The sequence below is a fragment of the Camelus bactrianus genome, chromosome 8 (assembly GCF_048773025.1).
Source record: "Camelus bactrianus isolate YW-2024 breed Bactrian camel chromosome 8, ASM4877302v1, whole genome shotgun sequence".
In the NCBI taxonomy this organism is placed as follows: Eukaryota; Metazoa; Chordata; class Mammalia; order Artiodactyla; family Camelidae; genus Camelus; species Camelus bactrianus.
This window is the reverse complement of record NC_133546.1, coordinates 14,636,599-14,658,497: the sequence shown is the minus strand read 5'-3', so window position 1 is coordinate 14,658,497 and position 21,899 is coordinate 14,636,599. Positions and strand designations below refer to the sequence as shown.

Genomic DNA, 21,899 nt, shown 5'->3' with positions numbered 1-21,899 from the left:
CAGGGTCCTAAAGGCAGGGCCAAGACTAGAACCTAAGAAAGGAGACTGGCCTTTAGTCTCCACTCCGCCTTCAGCTAATTCATTCATGCTCAGAGGCCCATCCTGGCCTCTGAGAACTCAGTCATCTCCATCAACTCTTCATCCCTGCTGCCAAAAATACTTGGTCTCCCCTGGCTCTCTTTCTTGGGTGGCTGTCTTCCCCTTCCATACGGAGAAAATGGATTAAAACAAATCCCAAGGCTTGGATGGAGTGACAAAGTTCTCCCATTAGGTGGCAGTACCAACAAGGAAAAGACAAAAGCAGACATCTGAAGTGTGCTTAACCTAACCTGTCCAGAAGAAAAGCCTTTCCTTGGATATTTTGTAGACATATTTGTATCAAGGCACTTTAAAATCTACAAAGTAGATTAACAAAAGATTGGAGGGAAATATACCAAAATATTAAAAGTTGTTTTCAATAAAGGGGTGTTTTTAAAGCCATTTCCTTTTTTATTATTTGCATCTTCTGTATCTTTTATAATGAACAAAAAAATTTTCATAAAGAAGTTATTGAAATAGTGACAGATTATTTCATTAAAATGTATGCAGAGTTGAGTACTGAAAAGACGTTCACAAAAGCACATAGAAATGTGATAATCTGTATCTCTGTCTCCCATGTCATATAATCACACAAATATAAATATGTAAAAAATTTTTTTAAACAATAGAACCCTGTAATGCTTTAGGAGTATGACTGTATTTTAAAATATTACTAGCCATATTTTTAAAAAACAAAAGTATGATAGATGGTTAAATTGGAGGCATAATATTGAATTACTAGCACATGCAACCATTTCAATATAATATTTTCTTTACATTCACTTCCTTAATATGAAGAGGATTTACATAAATATGTTATAGGGGTTATGCTGCATCACTTTAAAATGATCTAAAATTTAACACTTAGGGCATTAGTTTCCTCAACATAGGTGTTAAGACTTTAAAACTCTAACTTATTTACAAGTAAATATATTGATTCCTCTGGGGTACATATGTATGTATGTATGTATGAACATATTTAGTAGGTGTTCTTTACCATAAATAATCAGAGAAGATAGATTTTTTTTCTTTTTGGAAAGTTCTTAATTTTAACTTTGTTCTTCCCTTTAAGATATTTCCTTAACACTCTTCAAATAGAACCTTCATTTTGAGCCAAGTGTCATAACAGAAAATGAAACGCTTTGTGAAAACCTGCCTCAAGTCCTTACCTGGCATCCCAGGATCAATGCGACTCTCTGGTCCCCAAAAAGTGGAATGATTCCTCTTCTCCGTGGCTGATAACACAGGTGGCTGTTTGGGGGCAGTGACTTTCTGGGACTTTTCCAACAAGGAGCCCCCACCTGCCTCTTTGCCGGGTCCTGTGGTTCTAGGCTGTGCGGTTGCCGTGTGGGTCACCATCTTGCGGTCAAGGCTTACTGAGCGTGAAAGAGCTACTGTCAGTTGTTGAGTTTCTTTTCTGAACTTTAGCTAAAACCACTAAATTTGTAATAGATTTAAAGTCATGGATATTTGGGAATGATAACCCATCCAAGATACATCAGAGCCCTATAAAAAGCTATTCACTCCTGTTTTCAAATGGGAATCAGTTCTCTCTTCTAACGATTAGCTTTCTACAAGTTCACGTAAAGAAATTGGCAAAGACACAACTTAAACCTCAGGTTTTGAGATTCTTTATCCTTCCTCAAACCAGTACGTCAGTAACCTTCCCACAGCCCTTCTTTCTTGCGGTGCGTGTTTATACACACAATATTACAAGACTGATTTACAGCTCTGACTTAGCCACATCTTAATATGCCATAAATTTTCTAAAAAATTTATCAAAACAAAATGTGAACTCATTTCAGTTTTTTGTTTTTTTTTTTAAAAAAAAGCATATGCTAAATAGCATTTTTAGGATGGGGAAGAAGCTTTTGGAAAATTGAAAACATCTCTTAAAAATGTAAGTAATATAAAAAATTTGACATTTGTGACTCATATGAAAGACTTATAGTAAATGCTCAATTTAATTTAAGGCATAGCTTGTTCATGTGAAGTTATACCTGAAACCAGGCAGAAAAACAACACCTCTGAGTTTGCATTAACTGTGAGAATACAGGCAAAATGTGATGCAGCCAACTCACAGTTTTGACAGAAAGCTTCATCAGACCCGTCGGGACATTGCTCCACTCCGTCGCAAGCCAGTGTGATGTCAATGCAACAGCCATCATCACAAAAGAAGTGGTAGCGCGAGCAAGCGTTTGAGCATCCTGTTTGTAAACAAATCTCAAGTCACAGGAGGGCAGGAAAGCTAAGATTTCCACTGTGTCAAGATTAACAGAGACTGTGTATATGATGAAACGCATCTGGGTAAAGAGATGCAGACAAAGAGGAGGCACCTGACAGTTTGTGCTGGAGCAAAAGGTTCTGGAAAGGTTAGGGGGTTTCTTCTTGACCTTCCTGACTTAATATTCAGGAATCACCATGGACTTCTTGTCTTAGAGCTGTTCTCCAAGCTGCCAATGACTAAGGGATGGGAACGGAGAAGCCTCAGCTCTGGTCTTCCCCATCCAGCCCTGGGTTTCCTCCCTAAGAAGACTCACTCTGCATTCATTTGTTCATCCCACCCACCAACTCCTCAGCAGGCCCCCGACACCACACAATTTTAACCCCTGCACAGCACTTGGCTGACTGACCGTGTTTTTTCAGATGCTACATCTTGCATTCATGTCTCCTAAGTATTAATTTTTACTGAGATCAACTTCCAACTATTGAACCCTATTTGCTGACTACCGTACATCTTTGGTGCTATAAAGAATAAGCAGGATCTTTAGCAACAAGCTGGTATGAATTTATTTTCTACAAATAACGAAATTCTCTCCCTTTTTGAGCTGTTAGGAGTTTTTAGCCTGCAGTGCAATTTGTAAAAGCTACATGTATTGTTCTTGAAAGGCATTCTCTGCATCCCCAACTCCAGATTAAGCCAACTTTACTAGACTTAGCTACATAGCAATTGGGTGGCTTTCTGACACTGGTAATACAGACTAAAGGCACCAGGCTAAACGTAGGTCATAGGAGTTCCATAATTTCCCAGGTACAGATGGACTAGACAATTCTCTTGGGACACAGAAGAGTGGCAAATGATGATACCCCTCTGAGACAAATGGCTGAGCACTGCATACATGCCCACACGAAATCTTGGATACATAACCTACTGGAAAGCAGTTCAATTAAAAGTTTGGGAAAGGAGTCCATCTGGGTAGAAGGCAATTTGAAGATATCTTGATTCTGGAGGAAGAAGAGGGTAAAAAAAAAGAAGTGGTAGAAGAAGCTCCCGAGAAAGAGGAAGCAAGGAGCCCGCAGTTACGGCTGAGAACTTGGCCTAGAAAGGAGAATCTGCTTCAGTCACAGGAAAGAGTTGGGAGGAAAAGTGAAGGCAAACTGTGACTACCAAGCAGGATGTGGCTTCTGCTCATATTTATAAAATTCATGACATGAAAATCCTAAATATCTCAAGCCTTTACTTACTCCTTGGTAGTTTGGGAGATAAATCCGTATTAGTAATTTATCCATCTATTTCTGTGTTAGTGGTCTCCAGATTTTTTTGACCACACGTATCTCCAATCTATAAATCATATTCATGTACCACTATTAACATGTTATACATGTTATAAAACAGATGGAAAACTTAAAGATTAAAAATTAATAAAGATATAAGTTCTAGTGTCTTCTTTTCCATCTTAAAAATGTCTTGACCATCTCTGGGGGTTCCTACTTGGAGGCCACTTATCTGGATCAAATTTACAGGGGTTTGTTGTCTTGCTATTTGAATAGATTATTTTTTGCAAAGCTTGAGAACATGCAGGCTCTACATCCAAAACTGAACCAAGTTATTACCACAGAAGCAGGGGTACATGCTTGCCTGTTCACCCCAGAAGGCGTTACCCTCGGTTACCACGAAAGCTGGTCTTTAACGGCAAGATTCCTGTATATAATAGAGGAGACAGAAACGCTTCTCAGTGCCCCACCTCTGGTTCTCAATGTCTCTGTGTGTGTCTGATGAACTTCAATTCATAGTATGTTATTCCAATCTAACCAGTGAGTGATTCCGTACAGCAGTTGATAGTACACACAGCATTCTTTCTTATTTTCTACATAAAGTCACTTACATAAGACCTATACCCAGTTGGCCTTTCAGTAATCAAAGGTGACTCCATTAGTCTCTGCAGCTTCAAATACACTTTACTATCATCTTGAGAAAGGCCAGAAATGTACAACTGGCAACTTGCCTTGGGAGCTCTGGAAAACCAGCCTGAGTAAATAAACCAGCGCAACAAGTGGCTGGTGAGTGGTCAGCCCTCTGCTTCCGTCAGCTCGGGGCCCCTTCTCCCTCTGAGGCACCTCAGTTGTACAAAAGCAACCCTTTTCCAATTTCTGTGGGGGATGACAGCTTCCCATGAACACTTTCCTCCCGGAATCAGTGCCTGACTTGGTTCCTGCCCAAGGAGCCCTAGTTCCAGAAGGGCAGCCCTCTGGGACCCACAGTCCCCTGCTGGCAGTGATTCCAGCTGGAGCAGATGCTGTGTTTCCAAGGGCCCTGGCGCATGGCCAGCATTCAAGGTATATCTTGAGTACCTGTGTGGCTGTTCCGTGCAGCTGCAATAAATTAAAAAATAGAGCGTCTGCTCGAATGTGGGCTGGGCTGGATGTTTCCACTTAGTCACTGTCAGTGACTCAAGGTGCTGCAATGAGCCAGAGTCTGGGACCTGGTCTGTCCATCTGCACTCACCCCTCCTCCCCCACAGTAAGCTTAAACCTCAGCCAACCTGATTTTGAATGCTGCTCATGCACTGTATCCTTGTGGAAGGCAAATTATCAAGGCTGTCCTTGGATTCTAAAGTCTCCTTCCTTCATTTCCAATATGCATACTGACCCACATCTTTGGTGGAAGACAAGATCAGCAGACATACGTACAAGTAAATCACAGCCATATTCCAATGTTTTTATTCTTATTCTTCTGATTGCTGGCTTAATTATCATCCAAGTACTGAAGAATCAAAGATGTAGGAGGCACGCTACACATTTACCAGAGCTGTGGAGTGCACCACCCTGTGCCCAGGGCCTCACACACAGTTCCCGCACACTGCAGACGCTGAGAAAAGACCCGCCGACCGAGTGATAGGACCCGCTCACGTCCAACACTTCAGTGCTTCCCACAGTGATTTGCTGGGGGGGTGGGGAGCTTCCCCCTGCAGTACCCCTGTATCTTTAGTGCTGCCAAGTTCATCTAAATTTGTTTTTAACTTGATGAGTTAATCTTAGAAACGTAAGTGTCTGGGAAAGTAAGAAACAGATAAATGAGTTTACATTGTACAACAGAATGTAGAGCCCTCAGACATATGTCAAGCTATGTTATCTGCGCATCTGTGTAAAGTATCCATGAAAAATTTTCAATAATCCTTTTACATCGACACATGTACTTCACATATTCTAATGTGTTTTAAATGTACTCCTTAGCTGCATTCTTTGAACATAGGTATCAAGTAGACCACCCTCCTTTAAGCAAGATCCTCTCCTGAAAAAGCCAGATGATTGTAGTTTATGAAATCGAGTCACAGAAAGATGGAGCATCTACAAGGTCCCCATGCACATATGGTCAAATCTCGTCCCCTGCATTGCTCCCCTCACAATCCCAATATGGCAGTGTCACTTAGCCCCAAACATAATGAAGCCGATTTTTGTCACCATGTTTTTAGTAAATACTTTCTCATTCAACAACAGCCAGAAGTAAAATGGAGGAGCCCATGCAGTGCATAGGATGTAAAATGCCCGTCTAATGCCATCTTTCCATCAATGGCCTGTTTCTGTGGGCCACTGTGACTGCAAGGGAAGGGCCTTCCTCTCACCTCCTGTGGAGAAGGCCACGGGAAGCACCGTCACCGAGACGTTGTCGGAGCTCCTCTGCCCAGCAGTGTCCATCACAGTCAGCTGAAAGGTGTACGTTCCTTCCTGCAGGTGGGACAGCTTCAGGGTTCCTGACTGAGGCACCTGATACCCAAATAGGAAACATAGTATTTAATCAGGAAACTGAGGCACAGTGTCCAACATCATCCCGCACTGGAAATCAGTGTTGCCATTGGAGCAGCCCCATGACCCACCAGTCCACTCCTGGTCCAAGGTTGCAAAATACTAAATCACACACTGTTTTGGCGGGTTGATCCTGTTTTGATTTCACAGTCTCCAATTTTATCTGGGCTGATAACATCCTAGACTGACAGTCCTTCTCTTGTCCTTGGCAGCAGTGCTAACAAACCTGTACCTCTTTCCTGCTCCACACCCAAGCTCCACACCCAGCATTATCCATTCCCACTCAGCACGTGACCTCATTTATTTCAAGAAAAAAATTAGGACCATAATTATGGCCATATTTATGGTTCCACTGCTCACATCCTGGGAAGTAACTGTATCTGTACCCATTGTCACCTCCCTTCCCCCAGCCATAAGATGAGCTGTCCCTCGTTCCCTCCAGGCCAATCCCTCCACCTAGTCCCTGGCCCCTGTCCCTCTGTGACCTTCAGTACAGTGACCTACCAATTAATTAACTTCTCTTTCAAATGTCTCTGCTAATACTACGCTCAAGTTTCTCTTGACTTAAAGGACAAACAACACAACAAACAGTAAAACAAAAAAACCCTCCAAGATCTTTGCTAGCCAGTCTTACTTCCTTTCCATTTCAACTTAACTTCTTGAAAGGGCTGTTCATGCTGCACCGGCTGCTTTCACTTGCTCTTTTCCCAGCTATTCTTTATCCCACACGCCCGGCCTCCTTCCCCACCATTCCCTGAAACTGTGCTGGTAAAACTCACTCACTATCTGACCCAGCAAAGGTCATCCAGTCATCATGGTCAACAATACTCATCAGTCTCTACATATGTTTTAAATCTAATTTTAAAAAATATATTAAGATATAATATATATTTTTTCCATAAAATATTTTAAAAATTTTAGCTGGCCCTCTAACTGTGTTTAGCACTGCTGGGCACTCCTGTTTTCTGAAGCTCTCTACCTCCCTGGCTTCTGTTTCTGTGTCCAAGTTCTCCCAGCTATTCCTTGCTGATCACCCATGGGCTTCACTCCCGCACATCCCTGAACCCAGGGCTTCATCCTGATCCTCTCCTCCTGCCACAATACAGGCAGCTTCCTGGTTGTGGAAAGAGCTCAGTTTGGGGAGTCACTTTTGGTTGAAGGGCTGTTTTTTTCAGCCATCCCAATGATACTATCAACTGTAAAAGAAAATCCCGTTCTGCTTAAATGAACTAATCTGGATGTTACTGTTTACAAACGAATTCTCACCATTACACATGTTATTACATTGATGCATGAATGGACTTGAAGGTACAGAGAGTGTCCCTATTATAAGTATCATCTGCTGGTTCTTATTTATGGAATTCTAGAATTTGGACTCTTGCACATAAGCTTGGCTTAGAGGATTTGTCTAAGAGCACTATATATACACACGAGTAGAATGCTTTACAATCATTTAGAGGCAATTTAATGAAATACAGTGTTTTTTAGGCTGCTCAGTAATCACCCAGAGCTCCTGTTAAGTGCAGATTTCTGGGCCCAGCCTCAGCGTTTGAGTCAGTGGGTGTGGAGAGCAGGGTCTGGGAATTGACACATAACAAGCACACCCAGGTGATGCACTGATCACACTGGAAGAAACAGGGGTAAAGTGGTTAAGAGCCCAGAGCCTGGCATCCGACAGACCTGGGTTTGTACACCAGCCTTGCCATACACTGGCTGAGCGGCCTTGCACAAGTCACAATCTACCCGGGCCTCAGGTTCTTCACCTGAAGAATAGAAGTAATGTTAGCACCTGCCTGATGAGGATTAAATGAGATAACCATGTAAAAAGAGCATAATATAGAATTTAAATATAATAGAAATTATAGATATAAATTTTTTTAAATTTATATAAAAAGCTTAATATAGTAAATGCTTAAATATATCCACTATCTCCATTGGTTGATTCTCATGTCAAGATGAATGACATTACCATTTTTATAGATAAGGAAACAAAACCTCAGTAAAGTGACTTTCATTCCCTGAGGCAGTGACAGAATTGAGACCTCCCGTCGTAAAGGAGTCCACAAGCTGTCCCATCACTTTCCTTGCAGAAGTTGGCAAGGAGGCCACCGGCCCTTTGTTGTTTATTTCAGAGATGTTAGAGAGCATCACTGCCACCCTGTTACATTGTCTTCAGGCCCAGCTGCACCGAGAGAATATCACACCGGGGTCGTTTACATGAGAACTAAAACACTACCTAAAAGCCTAGCAGAGAGGGGAAGATAATAAGATAACTTTAGAAGAGCCTGGAGTGGGAACTGGTCCCGAGAAACAAGACCGTACTGAGATGAGAGTGGTAGTCAGTCTGAGGACAGTCAGAGAAGGTCAGAGATTCCGAAGAGTGAGATTAAAAATGAGACAAGAACAGTGGTTTGGTACCTCAGGTTCATATTTAACTCCTCTTTTTTCTCATTCCACATACAATCCATCAGGTAATCCTGCTGGTTCTGCTTTAAAAACCATCACGTCCACCGTGCCCACCCCAGTCTGAGCCCGTCCTGTCTCTTGCCTGAGTCATTGCAGGGGTCAGAAGACTTGAGCTCCAGTGGGATTGAGGCCTGACACACCCTTTCTCCTAGAAACTTTCTCTCCCACTCCTGTCCACATGGTTGCAAGGGAAGGGTCAGTGAAGACCTCTCTCTATGGCCATAGGGATGTGAGGCTAACCTAAGGGGAGCCAGTGACAGTGCCTGGGTGGTGAAGCACGGATCTGCCTACGTGGAGGTGGTAGGTAGGGCAGGCTCTTACTCTTTCCAACTCTGGCTCAGAGTCAGGCAGCCTTGCTAGGCAGCAACAGGTTACACCACTATGTCCTGCTTCTTGGGACTTAGACAGGAATGCATGGGAACACCACACTGGAGTGCGCTGACATGAGCCCTGCAGCCTTGAGCAAGGTGGTGTGAGAGAGGCTCTGTCCTAGAAGGTCTGCCGGAATGCAGACATGCGACTGCCGAAGGCCAGCAACGGCGGGGGTCGCTGCCCTGGGTGTATGGGAAGAGAGGGTAGGTTGTAGAAGTGAGTCAGAGTTGGGGTTTGTAGGGTGGGTGTGACGGGGGACACTGAGTGTGGCCATAGGAGTAAGGCGGAGATGAAGTTAGCGGAGATTTTAAGAGACCAGGGAAGCCATGAGGCTGGGGCTGGATGGGCCATCCACACAGACACTGTCATCACCCAGGCCCCAGTCAGATCTCTGCAAAGGCAAGTCACTGGGCTTCTGGGTGCTGTCACTCAGCATGCCAGTGCCAAACTAAAACTCTGGGGGCCTTCTCTGGGAAGCCCCAGGGCTGGAATGCTGGGGCTGGAAGGACAGAGCATCCCCCACCTAAAGGGCCAGTCCCTTGGCCTGGGCCTTGGCTGCTGCCCTCCAGCCTTCCTCAGTACTTCCTCTCCAGTGCAGGAGACACTGGATCCAGATGCAGACCGTGGTAATCACCTTCAACATCCTGGGTGCACTCAAATTTAGGTCTTTTCAGATTAAATATCCCTTCCCTGGCTTGTCTGAGTGAGTGTGTGTGTGTGTGTGAGTGAGTGAGTGTGTGTGTGTGTGTGTGTGTGTGAGTTGGTGATCGTCATCAAATGACTGCTCTGGGCCTCCTTATTCACTTGGCAGAATTAACATGGTTTCTAATGAGCCAAATTTCCACCTGGCTCTTGTGGGGCCAGGGCATTCTAACAAGTAGAGTGGAGGTGTGTAGAAGTTTGTCTCAAAACCTTTTTCAGATAAATAGAGTTTGAAAAATCTGCTTGCAGGGGAAGGATAGCTGTGTCAGGTTGTGCAGCTCAGCTATCCACAGGCGCAGTGATGATCAGCCGTCTCGACAGGAAAGCTCCGAGAGCTGCTGGGTTTGGACAACAATGGAAAGGGGTTGACACACTGACAACTGCTGACGGAGCGTGGATCTTGCCCAAAGGGCCTCTAAAGCGGGCTTGCATTTGGCACCAGTGCACATCTGTAGGCCTTGCCTCTATGAACAGAAACTAACTATAGTAACTTAATACCAAGGTCTTTGTTTGAGGCTTATTTTGATAACTGAAAAGGTTATTAAGATCCTGTTAGTCTCCTGTGAAATTTCCTCTACAAAAGCCTAACCCCCCCTCCTTTCTAGTAATTTGTATAAAGCTTTCGCTGTATCATTTTCATTAAAAAAAGGAAGTAAATACTCTGACTTTTTGCATTTCATCATTTCAAGTTACTTTTGCCCGCTGTTGTTTTATTTCCTGGAAGCAGACAATTCTTTTACATTTTTAAGCCATAAATGATAAAACATTGATTTCATTTTTGAATCCCTTTCGTGACACAACTTGTGGTACAAAATGTTTCAGTAAGCCAACAAACGCTAACGCTTTCTAGCTTTATGTCTCATGTCAACTAATCCAACTTGCAAAACTGGACACGAGCTCTGTTTGTGGTTTGAAGACAATTACAACCCTTGTTGTAATCCATTGCCACCTCCCCCAGTGCATACAGACAGTGAAAAAGACACAAGAGGCAACTGTCCTGATCAGCAGAGGCTGGAACATAAACTGGTACCACAGCTGTCTAGATAGTTCAGGTGAACATGCTTAGGCTCTGACCTTCAGTTACATGTTCCTTTTCCTATTTCCTTACTTTCCAACATGGATAGGGCCCAGAGCTCCATAAAAAGAAGCAAAAGGAGCTCAATAGCCTGTCCTTTCCTAGTTGTACTCACTCACATGAATGGAGTTAGATCATATTCACAAAGAACAGCACTCTGATGTGCCCATTGTCCTCAATTCTGGAGGAAGGTGATTTTAAGAGCATTTCTTCAAGAGTTGTGGATTTCCCTTACCATCCTAACCAGAGGAGGATCATTTTTAAAAGAAGAGAACCTAAGAAGGCAGTAATTAAAATAGAACTAAATTGCTTATCAAGAGATTTCAGGCATCAAAGGGAGAAATATTTTGGACTGAGATCTTTCTAACAGATGGGGAACCAGAGCTTAATCTTCATTCTACAACCCAACCAGGGTTTACTTCCGTGTTATTGTTTCAGAATATGTTCACAACCAGTTTTCCCCAACTCTTCCCTCATTTCCCTTTCATGCCTCTAACTTAGCCCAATCAGAGAAGAATCACTTTTTATACTAAAATTTAAAAATGCTTTGAGATATAAGCAAAGCCGCTCATGTAGGAAGAAGGGCTAGGAACATGAAGGAGCAGCATATAAAATCAAAGGGGCGGGGCAGCCTTGGCTCCTGACAATGTGTAGAAACAGAAATAGAAGCAATATAAGAAAAAGCCAACCTTTCAGGCATTTCTTATAGGGACACCGCTCCCCAGGTCCTGGGTGAAAGCTATTCTAGCCTCTCTTACGAGGGTGATTGGAACAAGGAATCTTGCTCTATTTCTCTTCTTACCTCCAATGTGCTAAGTTCTGAGACTAGAAACTTAATGAATGTTTGATGAATGAATGGACAAAAGAGCGAACAGAATGGCAAACAGGAAAGACGAGAGACAGCTAGAACAGGAGCGGAGAAAGAGAGTAAGGCTAAAGTTCTCATCGTTCTCACCAAGAGCAGGACAATGTTCCCTGAGGATGGGAGCCGGTTTTCTTGACATCTGGCCAGAATGCAGAGTTTCTACAGGTGAAAGGTCAGCACCGCTTCCCTCTTGCTTTTTCTCCTACTTCCCTGCCCTTCTTTCCAAACCAAGGAAGTTTGTAAAAGTATGTTACTGCACAGACCACGGGGGTAAATGGGCAACTGTCCTCTGGGGAAAGCCTAAACATGATTCTCATTTTAAATGTCTACGGACTTTATGGCCCTAGGTTACTGTAATCAGAGGATATCCACTGAACTTAAACGCTCTCACACGTGCCCAAAATTTCTGCACTACAGAATGTGGATCTTTCCAGTCTGAAATTTTCAAGTCAATCTAACTATGAATCCTATTGTCAAAATATTAACATTACAGGGATGTGTACCATAGCACCGTCATCTGCAAAGTCTTCTCTGACTCCCCTCAACTAGATGTTTTTAAAAATTTATTTTTATTGAAGTCTAGTTGATTTACAATGTTGTGTTAGTTTCAGGTGTGCAGCAAAGTGATTCAGTTTTATATATATATAGTTATCTCTCCCTCCCTCTGAATTCCGGAAGCACTTTGTTTATATTTTCTTCTGGCCTTGCTACCTTCTGCCTGGTATTATTGTTATTTAGGGGCACATCTGATTTCCTCAACAGGAGTCAGCTACTTGAGGGCAATATCCTCCACCAATTCTTCACAGCGCCTTACTCCCTTGCTTCTCGCCAGTAGAAGACTTTCATAATTTTTGTCTGCTTTACATACAAGTGAGTAAATTTATTCTGAATTTAGTTCAGTTAAACTATTGGTCAAAGAGACCCCACAGATAGTTTACACCCCAGGCTGTTTAGAATGAGCTGTAATAGTTACCTCTCTGTGAGTGCTCAGTTTATGCTCTGCAATGTGCTAAGCATGTTATTTGCATTATCCCCCCCCCGCATTTTAACCCCTCACTGAAACCTTCTCAGGTAGTAATATTCTCTTTACTTGAAAAGAGGAAGCTGAGGCTTAAAGAATGAAGTAGTTTTCCCAAGTTCACCCTGCTAGGGAATTGGCAAAACCGGGTTTGACCCCAGACCATCTGATTCCAAATTCCACGCTCATAGCCACCGTAGAATTCTCCCTCCCAGTTAGCAGGGTTAGGCTTTCTGGGCCCTCACACCAAGAATCATTTCTTAGAAAGAACTCCGGCACAGTTTATACTACAAACCGGCTAGCTTCTATGGTCAGAAAAAGCAAGGTAATCCTCACACACGCACACACATATACACCCACTCACATACAAGTTGTTTAAAAACCTCTAAAAGCACTTCCTCCCCCTGCCCGCTACCCCCCACCACAGCAATAGAAGTGTTAGGACCTCTGAAGGGAGAGTGACAGAAAGTCTGGTGGTTTAAACCCAACGAGAACCGAAAGCCCAGACTGACTGCAGAGCCCTGTGATACAGAAAGTCTATTGTGCTGCAAACTTATTGTCTGGGAAATTGAGTGTTTCTGAACAGGAAAATGACTTCCAAGCTTCTGCTGCTACTGAAATAGCTCTCTCACAACTCGGTTTACCCAGATTTATTTTGCATGAAGTCTGTACTTTTTTTTTCTGGGGAGATTATTTTTCAACATTTCCTTTTAAGTAATTTTCTTAAAGAAAAAAATGCAATTAAATATTCAAGGCCTTGAGCTATTGTGTAAAAAGAATTCATGCTTAAGGGCAGTCTACATCTAGGCTGACGGTTAACTTTGAAACATGACCCATGTGAACTATTACTCAGTCTATGATGCTCTCATGTGTCTCCCTGCTTACCTGGAGCAGTCAGTCCTAGGATTTGCTGGGGATTTTTGATTTTTTTTTCCCTAACTGACATCACTCTTCATCTTGAAGCAAAATACAAAGAAATTCTTAAAGCCACAATGGACTATTCATTCATGTGCACCAACTTATCCCCATGTGTTACTTAAGAAATTTGCAGGCCTGGTAATCTTCAGCTCAAAAATGCCCTGTGGGATGCCGTAACTTTTTCGTCCTTTATTCGAAGCTTCGGGTGAATAAAATAACAGGTGCAGTGACGTAGGCGACATTTTGCAGAGGTTCAGATTTCTTTTGCTGCTGGGGGAGGGGGTGGTGGTGTATTTTTTGCTTCTCCCTCTCTCCTTCTGCCTTTGCTCTCAACCCCCAGGAAACACCCAGGCCCTCTGGCTTTTTCAGTGTCAAAAACTGTACTTTTTTTAAAAGCCCTTTTTTGACTCAGACCAGAGTCTGAAGGATTTCCTCTCTAGGCATTTGAGGAGTGAGGCTTTGTTCCCTGCTGAAGGCTTTCTGGGCACTGGTGAGCACATGGAGTGAGTATCTGGGGCTGGGGTTCCTTGGGAGAATCTCGCCTGCCAATGGAGAGTGACGCAGAAGCCAACCTCCTGCCTCGATAGTTCACTGAAATTCTTCCCCTCATTTTTCTCTTTAAAAATTGTCATGGCTGAGCAGAATCTTCAGGGCTGAGCAGAATCTTTGGAGCTGGTCTCTGGACAGTAGCCCACCATCTCCCCAGATTGCCGGCTGTCCTGATTAAAACACCTTCCCTTTCTACTGACACTTGCCTCCCGAATTATTGGCTTTTGAGCAGTGAGTAGCCAAACCTGAGTTCAGTAACATTTCTCTGTGACAAAAAAAGTCAATATTCTTCTTTCTATTTATGTTCCTTTCCCAGAAAACCTTTTCCCTCAAGATTCACTTTTAAAATACTATTTTGAGCTGCTGAAGGTGGTCTAAAATGAGACTAATTGGGAGGCCAAATATAGACCATCCAGTCTCATGAAACTTGGGTTTTATCAAGAAGGATCCATGTTTCTGTTTGCTCAGGACATCCCCGGTTTGTCTTTGTGGTCCAGGTGTAATTATTAATACCACCTCCTTTCACTCCCAAACATGTTCCAATTTGGATGATAATCTACCTATCTGATTTTTTATTTTGTTTTGTTAGCGCCTGTTTTTAAAAATTAATTATGTACAGCAGGCATGCTAGCATGCAATTGGTTTTAATTTAATAATGAAGCTACTGGTGTACACAATATCCACCCTTTAGTAAGCTTCCATTACACACGGTCTTCTAAAACCGTTTAGTCAAATTTTCCACAACTGATGAATGGAAATCAACCTACAGATTCATGAATTCCAAATCTCCCTGAAAATCTTTATATTCTACATCATGTTCCTAAATGTCATATTTTACTTTCTGACTTCAGATTTGAACGCATTATGTTGAATAATTATGAAACTCAGTCATCTAATGGACTATCTGAAAAATGTGTCTTCTTACATTTAAGAATGTATTGTAGATTAATATTCAGTTAAATGGATGTAGAATATCCTGTTCAAGGGCAGAGATTATTTAACTTTATAACCTGGTGGATAGCCTCCTGGTTCTGACCAATCATCTCTCCTATTCATTTTCTTCATAAATGAAGAAACTAAGTCAGGAACATGACCTTTCCCATATGCTTAGTTAATGGAAAGTGTTTAGTACAGTCCTGAACACACACTAGAGGCTAAAAAAGGTTACTATTAATTTTATCATAATGAAGCTGGCAGCACAGTTCCTCTTAGGGTGGGAACTTCATTGATTTTTGTTGTTTTTTGAACACCTGAATGGGTCGTTTGGACATGAAAGGATAGGTCTGAAACCTGGTCTTAAAGTTTCACAAGATAAAGGGAGGGCTGACTGTGCTACCACAGAAGATGAGAGAAAGGGGTGAGGACTCTGCAGATGGTGGAAAAAAGGGAGGTGGAGAGGAGAGGGCTCACGAAGGGGTTGGGATAGGCACCCAGCGGAAAGCCCAACCAGTGAGAGCTCCTGAGTGGTGGGGAGGCTCCAGGGCTGAAGAACAAGGATATCCAACACTGGGTTTTAAGTTCATCGCTTTGCTTTGTTGGGCTATAGCTGCCCTTCCTCTGTTCCCAACAACCTTCCAGGTGAGCCCCATTCTGTAGCCTGAAGAAGTATATAAACGAACATTCTCATCAGCTGGATCCCATTCTTAGAAACAAGGTGATTTGATTTGAGGGTCCCCATTTTCCTGTCAGAAATTTTAGGGTGTAAAATCAGACGGCCCAAGTAAAAGGGATCAGAAGGATAGCCTGTCAAGGTGGTTATTTACTGTTAAAGGAAAGCTTTCACGATGTTAAAACTGACTCTCACACAGTATATATGAACGTGTGCCACAGATTTCATTTAACTCATTAATGAAAGAGAACCAACAGGTCTTCCACTGACTCGAAGGAGAATCTGAAGGACAGACATACAGAGCCATGAATGCTGACATGAGTTGCTAGTAGATGCAAAACTGAAGCAAGTTTGCTGTTAGTACTTGTTAGGTACTGAAGTGGATTTAATAGTAAATTAATACCTACGGGTGCTAAAGTTTCATGTTTGGAACCCTCTTTTCTGCAGAGTGGAAAGTAATTGCAACTCTATATGAAAAAAAATGGTTTGCATTTCCATGGACAACAATCACTTGCATTACTGTCAGTCTTCTGCAGTTTATAAATGCTAACTCTGAAGGATCTGCTAGGCAATGCTGGCATTCAATTGAAAGGTACTAAGTATCCTCTTGCCATTTCAAAGTCTTTCACTATTTTTTTTTTCTGACAATCTTAATCCACAAAATGAGAATGAGCCTACATTTGAGGTTATTCTCAGGATTTCAGATATGTCTAAATTGCCTGAAACTGACTGGGGACTCAATCACTAATGGCTATTATTATGATGAAGTCATGGTGGGATGAGTTAACTTTGGGGGCATTCATGAATGGACACCATTATAAGACGGGTGCAGTTTGGCACCCAACAGCTCCTCTATTGCAGACTTTGTCATTTAGATGGTGGCTTTATAATTTTAGTCTATCTGCTATCACTGTTACACGCTTGGCTGGGGAATCAGTACAGATTTTCCTCTTGATGGCACTGCAGTCAGCCCTAAAAGCCTCTAAGAAATGCCTAATTCTGTTTCTTCTTTATAAATATCTTCAGTAAATTAAATACTGAATCATCAGCATTAGTTTTACTCAGCACTCATATGCACAATTCATTGTTTACAGAATAAAGCTTTTAGTAGCAACTATGAAAAGCTAAATGATAATAGAGACAGATTTGCAGCTGCTTGAACAAATCTATCCCAAGAGTGCCCGTTAACAGTCAGTGTCCATCTCAAGAGAGCGCTCAGAGTGGTCTGAGCAATGACTTGTCCGTGCATCTTTCCTGATCGATCTTAGTTCTCAGAGATTTCAGTAAAGATATAATAATTTTGCAGCTGACACAATGCACAGAAGAATAATCAATAAGATGGATGACATTCAAAGTTCAGAATTATTTCTGTTGTAGATGAAAGCCAAAAACTGAAATGTAAAAAAAGATAAATATAAGGTCCTGCACTCAGGTTCAATAAATCACTTACACAAACGTAGGAATCCATCACCGCAGGCCATCAGAACAGTTCGTGTAGAAAGATGAAGCAGGTTTTAGGTGATCCTGCTAATGGAAAACTCAACATGAAGCTACTGTGTGAAGCAGCTACTAACATAGTTTATGTAAACGAATCTTCATTAGTAGAACAGAAGACAACATCTGGATCACAGGAAGTAATAGTCCGGGTCAGGAAGAGCCACAATTTACATACGGGTTTCAATTAGGGATGTCAGATTTTAAGAAGAGCATGGATGAATCTGAGAAAAGCCAAAAGAGGCTGAATGGTGGGCTGTGTGAAAATCAATTCATATGAAGAACATCTGAAAGAACTGGGAGTGTTGAGCTCTGAGAAGACTATTCCAAGTGGTGACATTCATTAAAAAACAAAACAAAACAAAACAAAACTTTACTGGCTGATACACAGAACTAAAAGATGTGTTCAATGCTTTTCCAAAAAGAAGACCCAGCACCAATACATAGAAGTTACAGGGAGGCACACCCTACTGGCCCAACAATTAGAGCTGATTAGAGATGTCATGCAACATGATGTGAAATAGTGAGCTTTCCTCTCTGGAAATACCAGGCAGAGACTGGATGACCACTGGAAGGGATGCAACAGCAGGGGATCTTACATGGACAGGAGGCTGGGTGAGATGCTGATTGAGGGTCCAGTCCTGTTCTAAGACTATGTAACTGTTGAGTAAATCAATGTACCTGAATCAGTCTTGAAGGACTAGCTAATTATTGCTCTTGTTTTTGTTACAATAGAATAGAAATCAGTGCTTCCTCACAGAGGGAAGACCCTGTGAAGACACAGGGAGGAGAAGACAGCCAACTACAAACCAAGAGGAGAGGTCTTAGAAGAAATCAAGCCTGCTAACACCTTGATCTGGGACTTCTGGCTTCCAGAGCTGTGTGAAATTGCTGTTGTTTAAGCCACCCAGTCTGTGGTACTTTGTTACGGCAACCCCGGAAAACCAGTACCGATTTTCCCCACCTCCCCTGACTGAAGTGATCTGGATGAGATTTATCCGCCTAAGCCAGGAAACACTCTTATCTATAAAGGGTTAATAAAAAACCACTTTCCTCAAAACTCAAGACTCCCCGTGATGATCCAATAATTCCACTTCTGGATATTTATCCAGAGGAAACAAAAACACTAACTCAGAAAGATATATGCACCCCCATGTTCACTGCAGCCAAGATATGGAAACAACCTAAACGTCCATCAATGGATGAATGGATAAAGAAAATGTGGTGTGCATATATATGGGCCTTGAGGGCATTATGCTAAGTGAAATAAGCCAGACAGAGAAAAATAAATACTGTATGATCTCACGCTTATATGGAATCTGAAAAAACAACCCCCCCCCCAAAGACCTGAGCTCATAGATAAAGAGAACAGATTGGTGGTTGCCAGAGGCAGGGGGTGGGGAATGGGCAGAATGGGTGAAAGGAGTCAAAAGATACAAACTTCCAGTTATAAAATAAATAAGTCATGGGGGTGTAACGTACAGCATGATGACTATACTTAACAACACTGTATTGTGTATTTGAAAGCTGCCAAGAGACTAAATCTTAACAGTTCTCATTATAAGAAAAAAATTTGTGAGTATGTGTAGTGACGGATGTTAACCAGACTTATTGTGGTGATTATTTCACAATATATACAAGATATATCGAGTCATTATCTTGTGCACCTAAAACTAAAATAATGTTACATGTCAATTATACCTCAATAAAAAAAAAAAAAAAAAAAAAAGACTCCCCGTGTGCAGGCAGCCACAGAACAAGTGATACATTCCCATCTGCAGCAATCCCAGCGCAGCTCAGAGAAGACTGATGGAAATCAGTGAGGAACACTGAATAGGAGTGTTTGGTGCCACCTTCCCCTTCATTTATTAACTCATTTGTCTCAAGCAGGCCTGACTACTAGGTAAGGTGGTTGCTTTTTAGGTCATGGGAAGAATGAGTTCATTCTATTGTTATTTTCCTCTTTATGCTCCTTTGTCTTTTTCAAATTTTCTACTTAGACTCTGAACCAAAAAAAAAAAAAGAAATTAAAAAAATTTTTTAAGTAAGCTGAGTCATCAAAACAAAGCATGGGTCTTTTTTCTTGAAGTGGTTTTGTGTTCAGAAGAAGTCAACAAAAGAGCATCAAGAATGAGGGTAAGCTTCAAAACAAATGATTAAGATCACTGTTCCCTCAGTAGAAAAATAAATTCATGTAATAAAACATTTTTTCAACCATCATTTTTATGCTTTCTCTATTTTATACCTCTTCTGCTAGCTTATAGACATGTTGGGAACACAAGTGGAGGGATATTACCAAAGACCACGTCACTGAAACATTAGTTTTCATTACAATGACTACATGAATTACCTTCATGTCCACTGACGGGTCTCCCTGCAGCAGTGTCCACTCATACTGGACGATGGCATGGTCATCTGTGCTCTCACGGCCATCCAGAATCACCCCATCTGTGGGCAGGTGCAAAACCACATCCTGCCCGGCCTTGCTAAGTGGAGGCTCGTCCTTTTCTGTGAAAGAAAATAATCACAAGAGAGATTATTTCCTATTTTGTTTCTAACTTATTAAGAGAGGTATCTGTTTGCTAGCATAGATATAGCCCAGCAAAAGAACTAGCAAGAAAATGTATAGCAAGTGCAAGTTATTTTCTTAATTATTTCACTGTATTCTCTTCACATAATAAACAATAAAATATACTATGAATATAGAGTTTAGTGATAATACATGCAGAAGAGGAGGTGTGGGGTGTTAGCTATTAGCAGTAGCAAGGACAAAGTTGTGGGTATGAGACAGTACTAGGCCCCTCAATCTGGAGGAGTAGTTTTATTCTCTAGAATGAAATTTTCACTTAATTTATAAATAAGTTAAGTTCAAATGAATTAAATGAATTTATTTAAAAGAGATTTTGAAACAAACCTCCCCAAAATTTACCTCTGATGTAGATTTTCTTTTTTTCTTATCTTCAAGTTTTAAAAATATAAATAATATAAAGTGTTCAAGGAAAAGGAAATAAATTAAATTTTGGAAAGTTAAGGCAAGCTCTGGGATACACACAAAATAAAATCCAGATAGAAATTCTCTGGAATCCAATTTCTCATCGATGGAAATAAAAGAGGTTCATAGCTTGTAATAATTTTTTTAACAGAAGCTGGCAAAGAGTTTCTGAGATACCCTAAAATAGCAAACAGGGATATATTTACCTTTGATCATTAATGGTACTAAATAATATTTAGTGTTCACTAAATAGTAATATTTAACTCACATCTACTTCAGTGATGACTCATAGAAGCTATCAGATACAGAAAGAATTTCTAAGAGCAAATTTGTGAATATTTTAATTGATTTAAGCATCTTACCCAAATGCACATATATTTTAAAGAAATGTAGTAATGTAATGTAGCTCGGAAAAAAAAAACAAACTCTACAGGTTTTTTAATGCATCCTTTTTGGCTTGCACTATTTCCTCCCTCCTCCAGCGCCAAAGCTCTGGTCCAAATTCTGGCTTAGACTAGTTCTTCCTTAGTTTATTCTGAATGATGTTGCACAAGACACTGCTTTCTTCTCATGCAGCCAAAGTTTCCTCCCAAGTAAACTTCTAAGGGTCAATCAGATGCCCAGTGAGCAATTTGGGGTTAGCAGCAATCCTATTAGTTTCTCATTAGGCAACAAAGGGTAGTCACTGCAGTTGGATGACTCTTCTGGAATGATAATCTGATTGGGTCATTTCCTTGCTTCAGGGGATGTCCAGAGACCTACCTGACCTACCTGTGCAGCCCTATCTCGTCATCTAGTGCTCCTCTCAAGTCCCAGTGCCAGGATTTATGTCAGGAGGGGCTTGCAGCTCTTAGAGCTGTGGCTTTTCTGAATGAGAATGCCGCTGCCAGCCTCAAAGACAGATGACTTCTTTTTTTAACGAGCAAGTTTACAAGGAATAAGCACATTTGCTTGCCAAAGGGTACACATACCTATCGAGAAGGTAAGTCCCATTTTTACAGTTACTGAAAACAATGAGGACCCGTAACTCCGAATTAAATAACCCACATAAGCAACCCCTGCTTTAGAAGAAATTTGATCTGCCTTTTTACACGTGAGCAAAGATCCGATGCTTAATGTCTTTATTCTACTTCTCCTAGGTAAGGAGAGAGATGGCAATTACATTACTAATAGGCCCTTTTACACTTTTACAGAGAACTTTCCTTCGCTTCTGGAAGGTTCTCACTTTCCACACAATGGTTTACCACTTAACAATTCTGGAATCTTATAATTCAGCAGTGATACATTATAGTTAGCAGCTATCTGCATTAAAACTTATTTTAAAATACCATTTTTAAGTAGACAAACTAAAATATACCTATATGATATAAACAGCAATGACACTAATAACGTATTTTTAGGTCCTCAAAGATTTAACCAAAAATATTTAAGATGGAAAAATCAGGTAGGTAATCTCTGAAATATCCCACATATTATAAAACTAATTAATCCTGGCCCTCCTGGAAGAAAAAACTCATCACTTTAGTCATTTACTTTTCTTTAGGTAAGCCTTAAGGTGTGATTTATGAACACAGTGAAATCCTCATGTTCTCTAAATTGGTCCCTGTCGTATTTGAAATAACAGAACTACATTTCCTCCTCAGTTTGAGTCCAGGCAAATTACACTGTATAATGGATTTTAAAATAAGCCAGAGCTTATCTACCCAGAAACAGGCCTTAGAAATAAACAAATGACAA

General features: G+C 41.4%; 1 protein-coding gene across 6 annotated transcripts in view; it reads right to left on the bottom strand.

Annotated features, from left to right (window-relative positions):
• LRP11 (LDL receptor related protein 11) overlaps positions 1-21,899 on the bottom strand; it is a 49,045-nt gene that overhangs the window by 21,714 nt on the left and 5,432 nt on the right. For all 6 annotated transcript variants that reach the window (XR_012508540.1, XM_074368173.1, XM_074368176.1 and 3 more), the window contains exons 2-5: positions 19,521-19,678; positions 5,922-6,063; positions 2,160-2,285; positions 1,248-1,454 (exon numbers count right to left, since the gene is read on the bottom strand). Coding sequence is in view for 5 of the 6 variants with exons in the window: in XM_074368173.1 (XP_074224274.1) it covers positions 1,248-1,454; positions 2,160-2,285; positions 5,922-6,063; positions 19,521-19,678 (633 nt within the window). In the remaining variant the exon portion in view is untranslated. The remainder of the gene's footprint in view (positions 1-1,247; positions 1,455-2,159; positions 2,286-5,921; positions 6,064-19,520; positions 19,679-21,899) is intronic.